Source organism: Aethalodelphis obliquidens, unplaced genomic scaffold (assembly GCF_003676395.1).
Source record: "Aethalodelphis obliquidens isolate GAN/ISIS:26980383/991018 unplaced genomic scaffold, ASM367639v1 scaffold7, whole genome shotgun sequence".
Lineage (NCBI taxonomy): Eukaryota > Metazoa > Chordata > Mammalia > Artiodactyla > Delphinidae > Aethalodelphis > Aethalodelphis obliquidens.
In genome coordinates this window covers 48,426,637-48,440,380 of record NW_020837951.1, presented here as the reverse complement: position 1 = coordinate 48,440,380, position 13,744 = coordinate 48,426,637, and the positions used below count along the sequence as shown (strand labels likewise).

At 43.9% G+C, this 13,744-nt stretch overlaps 1 protein-coding gene across 1 annotated transcript in view; it reads right to left on the bottom strand.

The window, feature by feature from the left end:
- The window catches only part of TRPM3 (transient receptor potential cation channel subfamily M member 3), a 288,353-nt gene that overhangs the window by 63,862 nt on the left and 210,747 nt on the right, over window positions 1-13,744 (bottom strand). Inside the window, exons 20-21 of the mRNA XM_027105962.1 lie at window positions 9,522-9,662; window positions 2,768-2,896 (exon numbers count right to left, since the gene is read on the bottom strand). Of these exons, the coding sequence (XP_026961763.1) occupies window positions 2,768-2,896; window positions 9,522-9,662 (270 nt within the window). The remainder of the gene's footprint in view (window positions 1-2,767; window positions 2,897-9,521; window positions 9,663-13,744) is intronic.

The following is a 13,744-nucleotide window of genomic DNA, read 5'->3' as shown; positions in this document are numbered from 1 at the left end:
GGCTGAGCAAGATACCAGGAGCCACGTGGCAGCCTCATTCTTCATCCTCTAGTGCCTCATTCCTAAACCCTAGCCCTTAGCATGCATCGGAATCACCTGGAGGGCTGGTGAAAACACAGTTGCCTGGGCCCCACCCCTGGAGTTTCTGCTTCAGTATGCCTGTGTGGGGCTTGAGGATTTACATTTCTAAAAGCTCCCAGGTCATGCTGGTGACCACAGGTTGGGAGCCACTGTCCTACCCATGAAGAATTCCTGCAGCAGCTATTGTCCTGATGGCTTCCCACCCAGGCTCCACCTTAACTAGGGGAAAAAACCTGTCTGTGCACAAGCGTACGTGCTGAGGTGGGGAATGCCTTAGAGTTTCTCTAACCCTTTGCCCACACTCGCCTAAGGTTTATAGTATATATGTATATGTATTTTAAATAGTTAAAGTATTTTTCTGAAATCTCAACGTAAAAAGAGATAAAAGCAGAGTGGCTGGGGTGAGGTCTCTCTTAGGATCCCAAGGATCCGGGGAGCGTCTCAGTTTGCAACCTCGCGGGGAGTGGAAAGAGCCGTGGGCCTAGGGCCGGGTCAGTCGGGTTTAAGACCCAGCTCTCCTCTCTAGCTGTGGGACGCAGAAAAATTGCTCAATCCCTCCTGGGTCTTGGTTCCCATACCTGTGCAGTGGAGATGTCTTCACAGCGCGCCACCTCCCTCACGAGTCGCGGGGAGGAGGCCCCACGTGAGAAGCTGCCTACCCGCAGCCGGGGGCAGTTACGCGCTATCACGTGATGACCGGGCTTGTTTGGCTGACTGCGCGCAGAAGTACGTATGCCGGAAGGGGCGGGCCCCGGGAGAAACCACAGCGCCCGCCTATGTCCCCGGAGGCGCGGAAGCCTACAGACTTTCCCCTGTTTCCAGGCTCCTGCGTCTGAGGTCTGGAGGGCCCGCGTGCTGTGAGGAGGCACCAGGCGGGACGCTCGGCGCCTGAGCATGTCCTTAATGGGTTCAGGGACGTGGGGTGAGGGGCCAGGGCGCAACCTCATTGGGCCGAAGGGAAGGTCAGATACTTAGGTGGTCAGTGCCTCCCGCCCCACTGCTTCCTCGGAAACAAGGACTCTTGGTTGACCCCCCGCTGACCCCAGGCTCCAAAGCCTGCTCTCCCCGCTGTTATATGCCGCCTCAGGAGAAATGGATAGCCAGCCTGGAGATTCCTGGCAGCCCGCCGGCTTGGCAGCCTCTTCCAGAACAGTCCGTGGAGTACAGACTGCTCCCTGTCTTCTTCCAGTCTAGTCCCTGGAGAGATTCCAGTCTCCCTGCTCAAGTCTCTCCCTTTTCTGCTTGTCCTGGGGAAGGAATAGGCATCTGGGCTTTAAATCACAAAGCCAGTGAGCTGGCGCTGCACAGCAACAGAGCCCTCAGCAGTTGCGGCCTCAGTTCTCAGAGAGCTACACAAAGACCAAAGCGAATTTATTACTGTTTTCAGTTTACAAATGGGAAATGCACAACAGTGGTCAGGAAGTGGAAGACATTATGAATGGGAAAGCCTAAGAGTAGACAACTAGTTGGAATGAGGCAAAGGCAGCCACTTAAAAAAAAAAAAAAATCCAGTCCCTTATAAAATGGTACTCTCAGGATAGGGGCATGCTGGTTAGAATTTAAATACCCCCAAAGCAGTTAAAAAAACCCAAGGAAGGGCTCTAAATATTTATACATGTTTGCTTTTTTAAAAAAAATGATCCCACTTTTTCTCTGGAGGAGAACATTCTAGAGCTAAGCCCTAAGAGAGTAAGGCCCTTTTAACCTTAGTAATGAAGGCAAGGGTGAATTTGTGGGTTTGTAGGAATCCTTTTTTCTATGGAGCTCAATATATTTTCCTACTCACTGTAGTACAGCAAGTAGGGTTGTTCCAGAGCTCTCGAGAATGCAGTGGACTTGACAGGGAGTAAGAAATGCAGAGGAATCATTATAACTTACAAGCCTGCCTCCCCTGTGGGCTTGGGAATGGGCTTTGGGAGCTTGTTGGGCAGGGTTGCAGAGCCCTCTGGTGGATTATTGCTTGACTACATTTATTCTAATGGCTCTGAATCTGATGACCCGAGGCTAGCTTTGACTTCAAGTCACAGGAGGGTGGCATTTTGATGGCTCCTTTTATGCGATGGCGTTGGGGGGAGAAGAGAGGGACCCACATCCTCAACCTGAAGGACAAGAAATATGCTCAATTCACTTAGGGCTGGTAGAGAGGCTGGTGCCCAGCAGGGACATAATAAATGTTGAGAAGGAATAAACCAGGGAATAAATTAATGAATGAAAGCATAGTTCCTCCTAGAGCTGCTGAAATGCATTTGCAGAATCATAGGTATTGGTGGACTGTGTCCAAAGAGACACAGAGTAAGGGGTTGCAATGGGAGTTAAAAGTGGAAAATTTAAAGATTAAAAAAAACTTTCTTAAAGTAGAAAAAATTTTAAAGTCATGTTTATCAGGACGAGGAAAGAGAGGTGTAAACAGTGTTGAAGACAACTGGAGGGTTTCTTGGGGTAAGAGATAACTCTAGCAGAAAACAGACTAGATCCCAAACATGCATGGACTGACAACCTATAAACACACACTGAAGCCTCCCAGGTCTGTCAGCAGCTGTGGAAGCCAAGTCCTTTATTTCTGTGGCAGTGTTAGAGAAATAGTTTCTGGCTTAACTTGGATCCCGAGTGTTCCATGATCCCCTCTATCCACAGATGTAACTAACCACTGTCTTTCTCCTCTGTTCTCTTTTATGAAAGCAGTTACCTCTCTCATCTTTTCTATTCCCAGGGTGAAAATATAGGAAATGACGATCCATTCCTGGGTGGAAGGCCAGCGCTCCATCTTCACTAACACGATATAGTTGAAGAGCATCAAGTATCCGATGTACGCCAGCTGTAAGGAAACACAATACAGTGCTCTGGCTGCGAAGACCTGGGAGCCCTGCCCTTGCGCCAGGCCACTGTGAGTCAGGACACAACAAGGTCAGCAAGCAGGACTAGGAATTCACGACGAAATGAACTTCTAGGCTCTAAACGATCAAAAGAAGTTTAAAAGACTGTGATTTTGAAATAATTTGATATACAATCTTCCTTTTGATCCTTGCGTGTCTCTGCGTCCCAGTACTTTGCTCGTACCTATGTGTCATGATGCACCATTTTGTTTTGCAATTCCCTGTTTCTCGTATTTTCTTGGCTAAAAATGGAACCTCTTTTCTCAGGGGCTGCTCTTGCTCATGCATGAGCTTTGGGTCCTTGAACTAGGACAGCACAGTGAATTTTTGCCTAATGAATGCCAGATAGATTAAAAGGCAGACACATGCTATACGTGTAAATTGGTCAAACCAACATAAATAATAGCCCGGAATTTCTTGGAGCCCCACTTTAATTCTCTTCTATGTTAATGTCTTCTTTTTTCTCCTATCTTAATGTGCTTGGTTTGGCGGTACCCTGGGAAGGTTTTACCTCTTATCCCAGGCACTACTTTCCTGCCCTATCCAAGCTGGGATATTCCTTCCTGGTTTCTGCTTCTTTGAACAAAACAAGAGAAGACAAGCAATTTATAGGAAAGAATGAGTCTGTAAGGCCGACTGTGGCTTGGAGTAAGGTTTAATCCTCAGGAGGCACTAGCACTGCAGGTTGAGCCCTGATGGAACTAGCTGAGTTGCTGGATGTCCCAGGAAAACTCCTCAGGGTTCAGGTTTGGTGAATGCCACTGGACAACTCAGGTACGTCTAGATGAGTGGAGTATAGGAGGGCTAGTGAGGTTCTTACATAAGGGGCTGAGGAGCCTCTGGAGAAAAAAACTCATCCTAGGGGCAATGGCATAGAAGTTAAGCCTTTTCTAGGCAAGGCTTCAGGCCGAGTAAGGTACTTGCTGCCTTTAGGGGCCTCAGGGGCTGTGAATAGGAGCTAAGAGTGAATTTATTGAAATCGGCACTCTTTGGAGCTTAGGTAGCAAAGAACAGGATATGGTGTGGGCAAAAGGATTGAGACCTTGAGAATTTTGGAGATACAGCATGATTCTGGAGCCCTGGAGGCAGCTTAGAAGGTGGAGAAAGATGCAGCCTGGCTGGGAGACAGGGGAACGGGTGGCCCTGCAGAGCTAGAGAAACACTGCTTTCTCTACTAACGGACCTCTTTCCTTCCCTTTTTCTTTTTTCTTCTGCTTTTTTTCCTTTTTCCCCTTCTTTTCTTTTTCTCTCCCCTTTTCTTTTTCTTCCTGTTTTTTAAATCCCTTTTTCTTTTCTTCTCTTTTTCTTCCTGTTTTATTCCCTTTTCCTTTTTTTATCCTCCCCCTTTCTTTTTACCCTCCCCTTTTCCTTTTTTCCTCCCTTTCCTTTTTTCTTCCTTTTCTCCCCCCTTTTCTTTTTTCCTCCCTTTCCTTCTTTTTTATCCCCCTTTTCTTTTTTCTCCCCCCTTTTCCTTTTTATCCTCCCCCCTTTTCTTTTTTTCTTCTTTTTCTTATTTCTTCCCTTTTCCTTTTTTTCCCCCTTCTCATTTAAAAAATAAATGAATACATAGGTCCTTAATATGAGTCAAAGGTACTTTCTGAGACACTATTACACTGATGGATTTATAGACACAGAGATATAACTTTTCATCTCTTGAAGGGTGGGCATATATCAGAGTTGAATTGAGATCACGTATGAAAGTGAGACGGCAGCTGCATAGATGCTGGAGGATCAGCAGACCTCCTCCCCATCCTGAGAGATTCACTTTGGTATACGCCCCGCCCAAGGACCACCATTTATAACCATGCCTCAGTTCCTACCCCACCCTCTTCGGGATCATTAGCATGTTGTGAAAAACCTCACCTGAAAAGAGTCTACTCAATGTGAAAGCGTGTAGGATGGTGTTTAGAGTGTAAATCGTTTCATATGGTTCCTGTTTACCATTATACACTGGCATCCACTCTCTAGTCCCTGTGAGTTCTGTATTTTACAAAACACAAGGAAAGGACTTCAGTGGATAAACGGTGAAATATGCTCTTAGCCTCCTTCTGACCTGAAATCCTTCTCTCTTTCTAGTTGCTTCCTTCTCTTTGTTGGACCAAATTCCACTGCTTCCAGTGGGCCTTGTTAACTGCCCAGGTTTTGTCATTTTACTCAGTTCATTACAAAACATTCCAAAGCATTATCTTCTCTTGTCACAGGTAGGCCCAGTGACACACACACAACTCTTCCAGAACCTCTTCATTTCAGTACTTAAATAACCCCTTCAATCTGCCTCTCTCCTCTGAACACAGGTCTAATATACTTGTTTGGCAGAAGGACTAGTGTTGGTAGAAGGAATGTAGACGCAAAGTCAGTGAAACTTGGATTTAAATCCTGGCTCAAGTACATCCCAGCTGTATCTTTTTGTGTAAAATCACTTCGCCTGCCTGGGCCTCCCTTCTGTGAAATGGAGATGTTTGCTACCGACCCTGTAGAGCTTTCAGAAGGATGGGGGAGGGGAATATGCATCTACCTCCTGATACAGTATAGAGGCCCAATGAATGGTGACTGATATTATTATACACCTCTTTTTTCAAGAAACTTCTATGCCTCTCGCTTCCTCTTACCTCAGTCCTTCCTTCCTTTTTTACCCCCCTTAACTACTCATACCTCTCATCTTCTTTTTTCTTTTTTAAATTGACCTCATTGCTTATGCCTCCTCCACGAACATCCTTTTTAGCTCCTGCCTATTTTTTAAATCAGTTACTCTACAATGCTTTTCTTTCCATAAACAAGCTACAATATAATATTTTGGGACAACTCTCAAAATACGGACTTCCAAAAATAGGGCTTTAAACATGTTTCAGTGGTACAACAGAGGATTGGATGCTGCCTTGGAAGAAACCTATCTTAGAACTCGCTAACATTCATGGGGCCTTGCTGCAGATAACCCTAACATGACATGCTTTAATGTGTGTGTGTGTGTGTGAATATATAGTCACATATACACACACATATATATTCTGTAAGCTTTAACAAGCTGTGTGTAGAATGCCATAGCTTCGAAAAGAAACAGAACCTTGTGATTCTTAAGTTAGTGGGAATCCTATAAGAATTTGTATTTTATTTGCTTATATATTTTTATAAATTTACCATTAACCAAGGTGCCTGACTCCTAAAGTATGAAATGCGAGCACCAAAGCCTGCTGAAGCTGCCTGGGGATCCCTGGTGGGGCCTGGCCATCCCCGCTTCTTCCCAGGCCTTTTCCTACTGCCACTAGAGCGTGGAGGGGCCCATCGTGTTAGCAGAGGAAGGAGTCTGTTCCTGCTGGAGAAGCCCAGAGCACACCCGGTGCCCTCTGACCTGGCACCACTTTGCACCTTGAACTGGCATCCTCTCCAGCTGGGCACTTGAAACAGGCCCTCACCACAAACTGGTCTGGGAGCCAGTTGGATCCCTGCCTCCTTTATTCTTGGAACAGAAGAGGACTCAACCTGCTCCTCTGGAAACTTGCTAAGACATGGAAGTGAGGTTATGTGGAAGTGAGGTGTGTCCTACCTTTCAGAACCTTGGGAGTGTAGAAGGGGACACTTTGGGAAATCAAGTTGGGAACTACTCTTACAGAAAAACACACAACCAAAAGCAAATGGGCCCTTTGATCTAAAGCTGCATTTTACTGTTAAGCATCTCTGGGGACTTTAAAGATTGACACTCCGCATCTCCATTTACTTCTTTGAGGCTTTGTCAATACATATGGATTTCTGAAAATCATTGTGGAAACACAATCAGACATGACTGGAGCATCCAGTCTGATGGGTTTGTGGAGGGTAACCAGTCAGCCATACAGAAGGGAGCTGGACACGTGGGCCCCACTTCTCAAAGGGACAGCCTTACAACCTGCAGTATATGGTACAAGAAAAGCAGTATGCCCCAAGCTTCCCAGACCACAAGACTCACCTGGGAAGCTTGTTAAACACAACCGCTCGGGCTCCTCCCTGGAGATTTCATTTAGTGGGTCTGTGATAGGGCCAGGAATTTGCATTTCTAACACAATCCCTTATCATCATGGAAGTTTTGGAAATACCAGGCTGAAAACTCAGCCCTTTGTCTAGGGCAGTGGTTCTCATCCCTGGCTACTCATTACAACCACTTGGGAGCTTTGAAATATCCTGATGTCCTGGCTGTGCCCCAGAACAATGTCAACAGAATCTCCAGGAAAAGAACCCAGGCATCTTTTTAAGTAGATAAACGTATCGATTAAATAGAACTCAGGTTTGTTTTTTTTTAAGCACTCCAGGTGATTCTAATGCGTAGCCAAGGCTCAGAACCACTGGCAAGGCATCTGTGATTTAAAAACATTCTGGGCTAACAAATTGCCTCAGCTGAGTAAATGGGGACTAGAGGAATCAAGGAAGTAAAATTAATACTGAACTCAGACAAAGAAAAAAAGAGATGCCTTGGAAGGGTAAGAGATGCTAGTATTCTATTTGTAAAGGTGATAGATAATTCTTGATACTACTACTGGTTTCTTTCATGCTCTAGATCAGGAGTCTGTAAACATTTTCTGTAAAGGACCAGATAATTTTTAAGGCTTTGTGGGCCAGATGGTCTCTATCGCAAGTAATCAACTCAACAGTTGTAGCACAAAAGCACCCACACTATAGGTAAATGAATGAGTTTGGCTGTATTCCAGGAAAACTTTTTTATGGACACATGAATTACATGTGAATTTCATGTAATTTTCATGTGTCACAAATTAGTCTTCAGTAGATTTTATTTCAACTCTTTAAAAATGTAAAAAACATTCTTAGCTCACGGGCCACAATAATGGGCAGTGGGCTGGGTCTGGCCTGTTAGCTGTAGTTTGCCACGCTCTGTCCTAGACAATTAAAGCAGTCTAATATAAGAGAAAGGTAGGTATTCAATAAATGATAGTTTATCATTGTTGCCTGGGTGGATGAATAAAACACTGACCTTTGCTCTGCAATGGGACCAGCCTAGGAATAACAAGTTACATTTATATTGTGCTTACGTGTTCCAGGCCCTGTTCTAAGTGCTTTACATATTTTAACACAGTTAATCTTTACCAAACCTTATAAAGTCGGTACTATTACTATCCCCATCTTAAGAAAACTGGGAACGTAGTGCTAAAGTAACTTGCTTAAGATGACACAATAATAAAGAGGCCCAGACAGGATTTCTACTCAGGCTGTCTGACTGCAAAGTCCATGCTTGCCACCACTCTGTTGTTTTCTGCAAGGTAAAAATAGTGTATATCTGCATGCAATAGATAAATAGAAATGATTTCTGCATGCCTTAGTTATTTTTTTGGGGAGGGGGGAAGGATTTTTTTTAATGCTAATAAATTTAAACTTTAAATTTTTACTTCACTAAAAAGATCATATTTGTATTTTAATAATTTCCCATCCTCTTTGAAGACCAAACTTTAAAGTATTGGTTTTCAACTTGTGGCAGTTTTACCCCACAAGGAGACATTTGGCAATGTCTGGAGACATTTTGGTTTCCTACTTGGGGGCTGGAGACTGCTACTGGCATCTAGTGGACAGAGGCCGGGGATGCTGCTGCGCATGGACAGCCCTCCTCAACAAAGAATTATTCCGCCCCACATGTCAATCGTGCAGAGGCTGGGAAAGCCTGGCTTAAAGCCAGCGTTGAGTGTTAGCATACAGGACCACACAAAAAGGACCTCATCTGGTCATTTGCGTCATCTCGGCCTCAGACTCAGATTATCCTGTTGCTGACTCAAGTGACTGGTGTGGAGCTGGTTGTGAAAAAGGCCAAAAATACAGATGCACTATCTTTCATCTGGCACAGCTCCACCGTTGGCTGGAGAGCAGCAGAGACGACCTGGGTCAAAGCTCACCTTAAGCTTAAAACATCATGAAAAACAGGGGCAGACGGGCCATTTCTCCCATATGAGGAGGCTATTTCAGGGATAATCTTTTATCTTGTGGGCAGAAAATATTTGCAGGGTGTGCTTACTGGACAGTATTTGCTGTGATTGTAGGTTGCTTTGCATGTTTTTTGCTGCTTTGGTTTGCATGTTGTTTAACGGTGTCAGAGGAAGAAAGGTTGTTTGATGACATACCGGATTGGGAGTAATTACACACTTCTGATCCCCATCTTTAGTGGTTTTCCTTTTAACACTCTGCTCAGCCCTTACCCACCAAATGTCCCCCCAAACCCAGGGCTGGTGTCTAAAATGGGCAACTCTGATCCATTGCTCATCCATCCAGAAAAGGGAAGCGTTTTGTAGAAGGACCTCTACTTCCCTTCTAGACTAGACTCATATTCATCTCACCTCTATTCTGCTAGTTCTCACTTTTACCATTTCCTTTCTTTTCTGCAAGGAGGAGAAATGTAGAAGCTGTGGAAGCTGCCTCACAGACTCCACAAATCTTGCAAAGCTACAGGAAAAAGCAAGGTCACAGAGCCATTATTCCTGCCTGTATGGTCTTTATATAATGACTTGTAGAAGAAACCACCCAGGTGTGTGAGAAACTGACATTGACTCTTCGTGGCCTTTTCTCCTTTAATAAAAGGAGAAAAGGAAAGATGCTTACAGTGTAGAACCAGAACTTCACAATGGGTGCATTGTAGAATTCATAGATTTTTCTGCCCAGGGGGATTAACCGGTGTCTGCTCTGAACTTCCTCTTCATCCTTCTTCCTGGAGGACTCCCCGTTGTTTCGTCCCAACATTGCCTACAGTGGAAGAGAACCAATACCATCACAGCAGGGTTCTGCAGAACATGTTTCAACATGTATCTCATTTTATAGATGGGGAAAGTGTGTTCATAGAACCTAACAGCTTTGTTCAGGGCCCCCAGAGATTTAGAGATTGTGCCTTCCCTAAGTGTGCATTTGCATTATACATAGAATCTATGTATCCTTTCCCTGGGATGGAAGGCCTTAGGGATACTTCTTGACCATTCTCTTCTCTTCCAGCCTGGAACCTCTGGAAGATGAGCTGTTGGAAGATACCCAGAGTTCTGAGAGACAGAAAGAGCGTAACCTGGAAAGGCCAGGAATCTATCATTCCTCCCAACCCCTCTCTCCCTTTATGTATCATGAAACAGGCAGGTCTGGGTTCTCTACTCATGCTAACGACTCTTAAGTCAAGGGTAAATTGGACTAGTAATACCTTATTTATCCGAAGGTGTTGAATATTCAAGAGGTTAAGTTATCTGTAGTGCCTGAACTTATGAATGTCTACCCAACTCCTAGGCATATGCCTCGGTTCCCTGATTTCAAACCCTGTAAAGCCTGAATTACTGCTGGTGCTAGTTTGGTGATTCCTGGGCACACTGCCTTCCTCTGCGTGGCAGAGTCAACCAGATGGGACTGGAAGTCAGGGCTGACCAGAAAAGGCCCTAATCTCCCAAGTTATTACAAGTCTCCTTAAGAATTCACTATTTCCTCCTCATTTCTGACAGGAGAAGCGGCAACAACAATTAAACATCACAAAAAAGGCAGAACTTGAGAAAAAGCGGACACAGAAAAGGACTGGGTCCTACCCTGGACACTTAGAATCTGTGGCACCTTGGGCAACTCTTTTAACCTCTCTGAGACTTAGTTTCTTTAACTGTAAAATAAGGGTAGTAATAGCACCTGATAGAGGGTAGGTTTACAAATCAATCGGCATCTGGAACGTAATAAGTGCTCGGTAAAGATTAGCTGGTCTTTAAAGTGAACTAAGACCTTCTCGGGTACTCGTGACTGAAATGATCTAGTTGGGATCTCTCACAAGAAAAAAAAAGTATGATATTAGGCACCTATTACAGCACAATTTCTTGGCTTTAATTCTTTCCATATTGTTCTAAGCAAGGTTCGTTCTACAATGTTTGGGAAATGAAATTTTTATTAAGTGTGAGAACAGGGTAAAACCTTATAACTACTGAAGACAGATAAGAATTTGGGAGAAGAAAAAGTATAGGAATATGGGTTTAAAGTTGCAGATCTAATTACCAAAATAATTTACCTTGAAGTTGATAACAGAGACAACAACTAGATAATTCTGGTTTCAAACTACCTTACCCACAATATAGATATATTAGTTTCAACTATTTTTGTCATTGCCTCAAATATCCACTTTACTCAAATATGTAACAATCAACAAATGATTTACCTGTAACCATAGGATTTCGGGAAAGGGTAACTTCCATTCCTTTATGGACTCTCTGGCTGGAAAAGTACCTTGAACTAATGAATAGGTAAGATTCCATACTATGGCCCATCTAAGAATTTATTTTGATCAGTGAGCTGAGTCAATCTTTGTGATGGATATAGCACACTAGACAGCAATAGGGTTCTATAAATATCGATCATCGACCTCAGGAAACTCTGAAGTTACATGATATTTCTCTTCTATAATTTATAATATATGTAACATAATTATCCTACTTCTATTCTGCTTATTTATATGCTCAATAATACAAGACCATTTGGGTACACAATTAGATGAGAGTAAAGGCAGCTTGGAGGGTTTTAGGCATCTTGGAGAATTGCATCTTGGGGTAACCTCTAGGGACGGTGGCTTTCCCAACAGAGTTGTAACAATGCCCTGGGTCCGTGGATGTGTTGAGGCTTTATTAGGAAAAATTCAAGACACTTACCTAGCAAGGCAGGTAAAACAAAGTGAAAAACAGAACAATCTATTTTGCCTTTATTGTTCAAAAATATTTCAAAGTGAGTGCATTTTTAAGAGGCTTGTCTTTCATGGTTTAAGTAAAGCATTTTCGACATTTCATTAATTCCAGCTTAAGCAGCGTAACTTGCTGATTTTGTTGATTTCTTTTCCCAGTAGTCAAACATTTCCTTAGCCTAGATTTCTTAAAGCAGATTGTAACAGGGTCAAATACAGACATGACTGCACGATATGGATTTCAGAATCTTTGCTGGCTAGACACAGATGTCAAGTCTGGGAAAGATCCTTTGAGGTGAACTAAGCTATTAAAGGCTACTAAAGTGAAGCAAACTGAAGCTGATATTCCATGTATAATTTTGGAAGGGCCAAGGGAAAATGTTCCATTCCAAGAGAGGATATATTGGTTTAACACAGAAGCTCAAATATCAATGCTATGAAGGGAGTGGAGTTGTCAACAAGCTGTATTCTCCAATCCTGTCTGGGGTGAGCTGAGACCAGTGGTCCAGCAGTAACAGAATTTGTCATTAGGGTGAAAGAAAGTGCCACCTTAAAAACAAGTGCTGTCCAACCCTGACTTTGCCAGCCCATAAGTCCTTTCCTTCCTTTCCTTCTCCCTGCTGTTTCAGCCTGTGGAGAATCAGCTCAGGCAGTAACGCTGTTGTGGTGTCTTCTACTTGGGTTCTCAGTAGACAACGGCGGGGGCTATTTGGGAAGTAGACTGCTCTTAGTCCAGAGATGCATCTTTTATTGTGGCTTCTTGAAAGATCAGATCCTCAAAACTCTGGACTGAGCAGGAGAGGCAGCTGCCTCTTTTGTTATCTTCCTTCAGACCCACCAGAAAGATACTGCTTTAGCTTCTGGCTACCTTCCTAGGTTCCTTCTTTGAGCCTTCCTAGGATGTACACCAATGTCAAGGCCATGTCATACTTGACACAGGAGGCCCATGCGTCCCTACTGGATTCTTTCTACTACGTGGTGGACCAAACCAGCTGAGCTCCTACATTTGAGACTAGGAAGAAATTCTTTGCATCCCTTAGCTTTATCAGGTAAAAGCATGGCCAGTGGAGTCTGCATGCCTGGGTTCTAATCCTGGCTTTGCAACTAATTAGGTGGGTAACCTTGGACCATTTAACCTCTCTTGAGCCTCAGCTTCCTCATCTATAAAATGGTATAACAATAGTACCTACCTTGTGGGCTTGTTGTGAGGATTCCATGAGTAAGTGTATGGTTAAGCATTTAGCACCATTATAGCAATATTAGCAAACATCTACCATGTGCTAGGCACCAGTCTACATTAGTTACATGCACACTTGTTACATAGTTTACATGTACCTGTGAGCTAGTAATAATAATAATGTCATTATTCCCATGTTAGAGATTAAGAAACTGTGCCCAAGGTCCCACAGTGAGTAGGTGACAGGGCAGGATTCTGGCTCCAGAGCGCACACTCTTTACCCCTCTGCTGAAGCATTCAATGAAGATTTGGTATTACTACTACCAATGTTTCTGCTAATGATCAAAATATCATTTCCTATCCTTGAAGGGGTTCAGAGGCCAAAATTATGGTAAGTTCTTTAGGCAAGACAGTCATTTGATCCTGTCATAGAGGAAAGCAGACTCCTCCACTAATTTATATAAGGATCCTGAAACTGAAAGCAAACATAGGACTTGAACTCAGTGAGTCAAAAGCAGTGAATGATTAATCAATCCAAAGAGTGGCCCGATGCATAGCCCCTGTTGTACTTGGGTCTGGGAATGTGCCTGCAAATAGATCTTTAGGAAGGACCTACTGAAGGAAATAGTGTTTATCTGGAGGAAAATCAATTCGCAGGGTGGTCCCACTTAGGATAATAATGCCAAGGCCTTTTGTCACCTGAGCAAAACCAATTTTTGTTTTTTCCCCAAACAGCTTCTTCTGGCTCGTCACAGTAATTGGTCAGGGTGGTGGGGAGGGTGGGGGGTATCCAGGAAGTCCTGTGGAGCTGTTGCCTTATGTCTCCAAAGCTCTGAAGCCTTGTTTGTCCCTTTAATAGCATGTGATGTTTTTAGACTTTGGATACAATCCAGTGGTAGTCATGCTGCTCCAGCAGGGGTTGCAGGAAGCTGTCCCATGCCCAGCTGCCCCATTCCCCCTACAGAA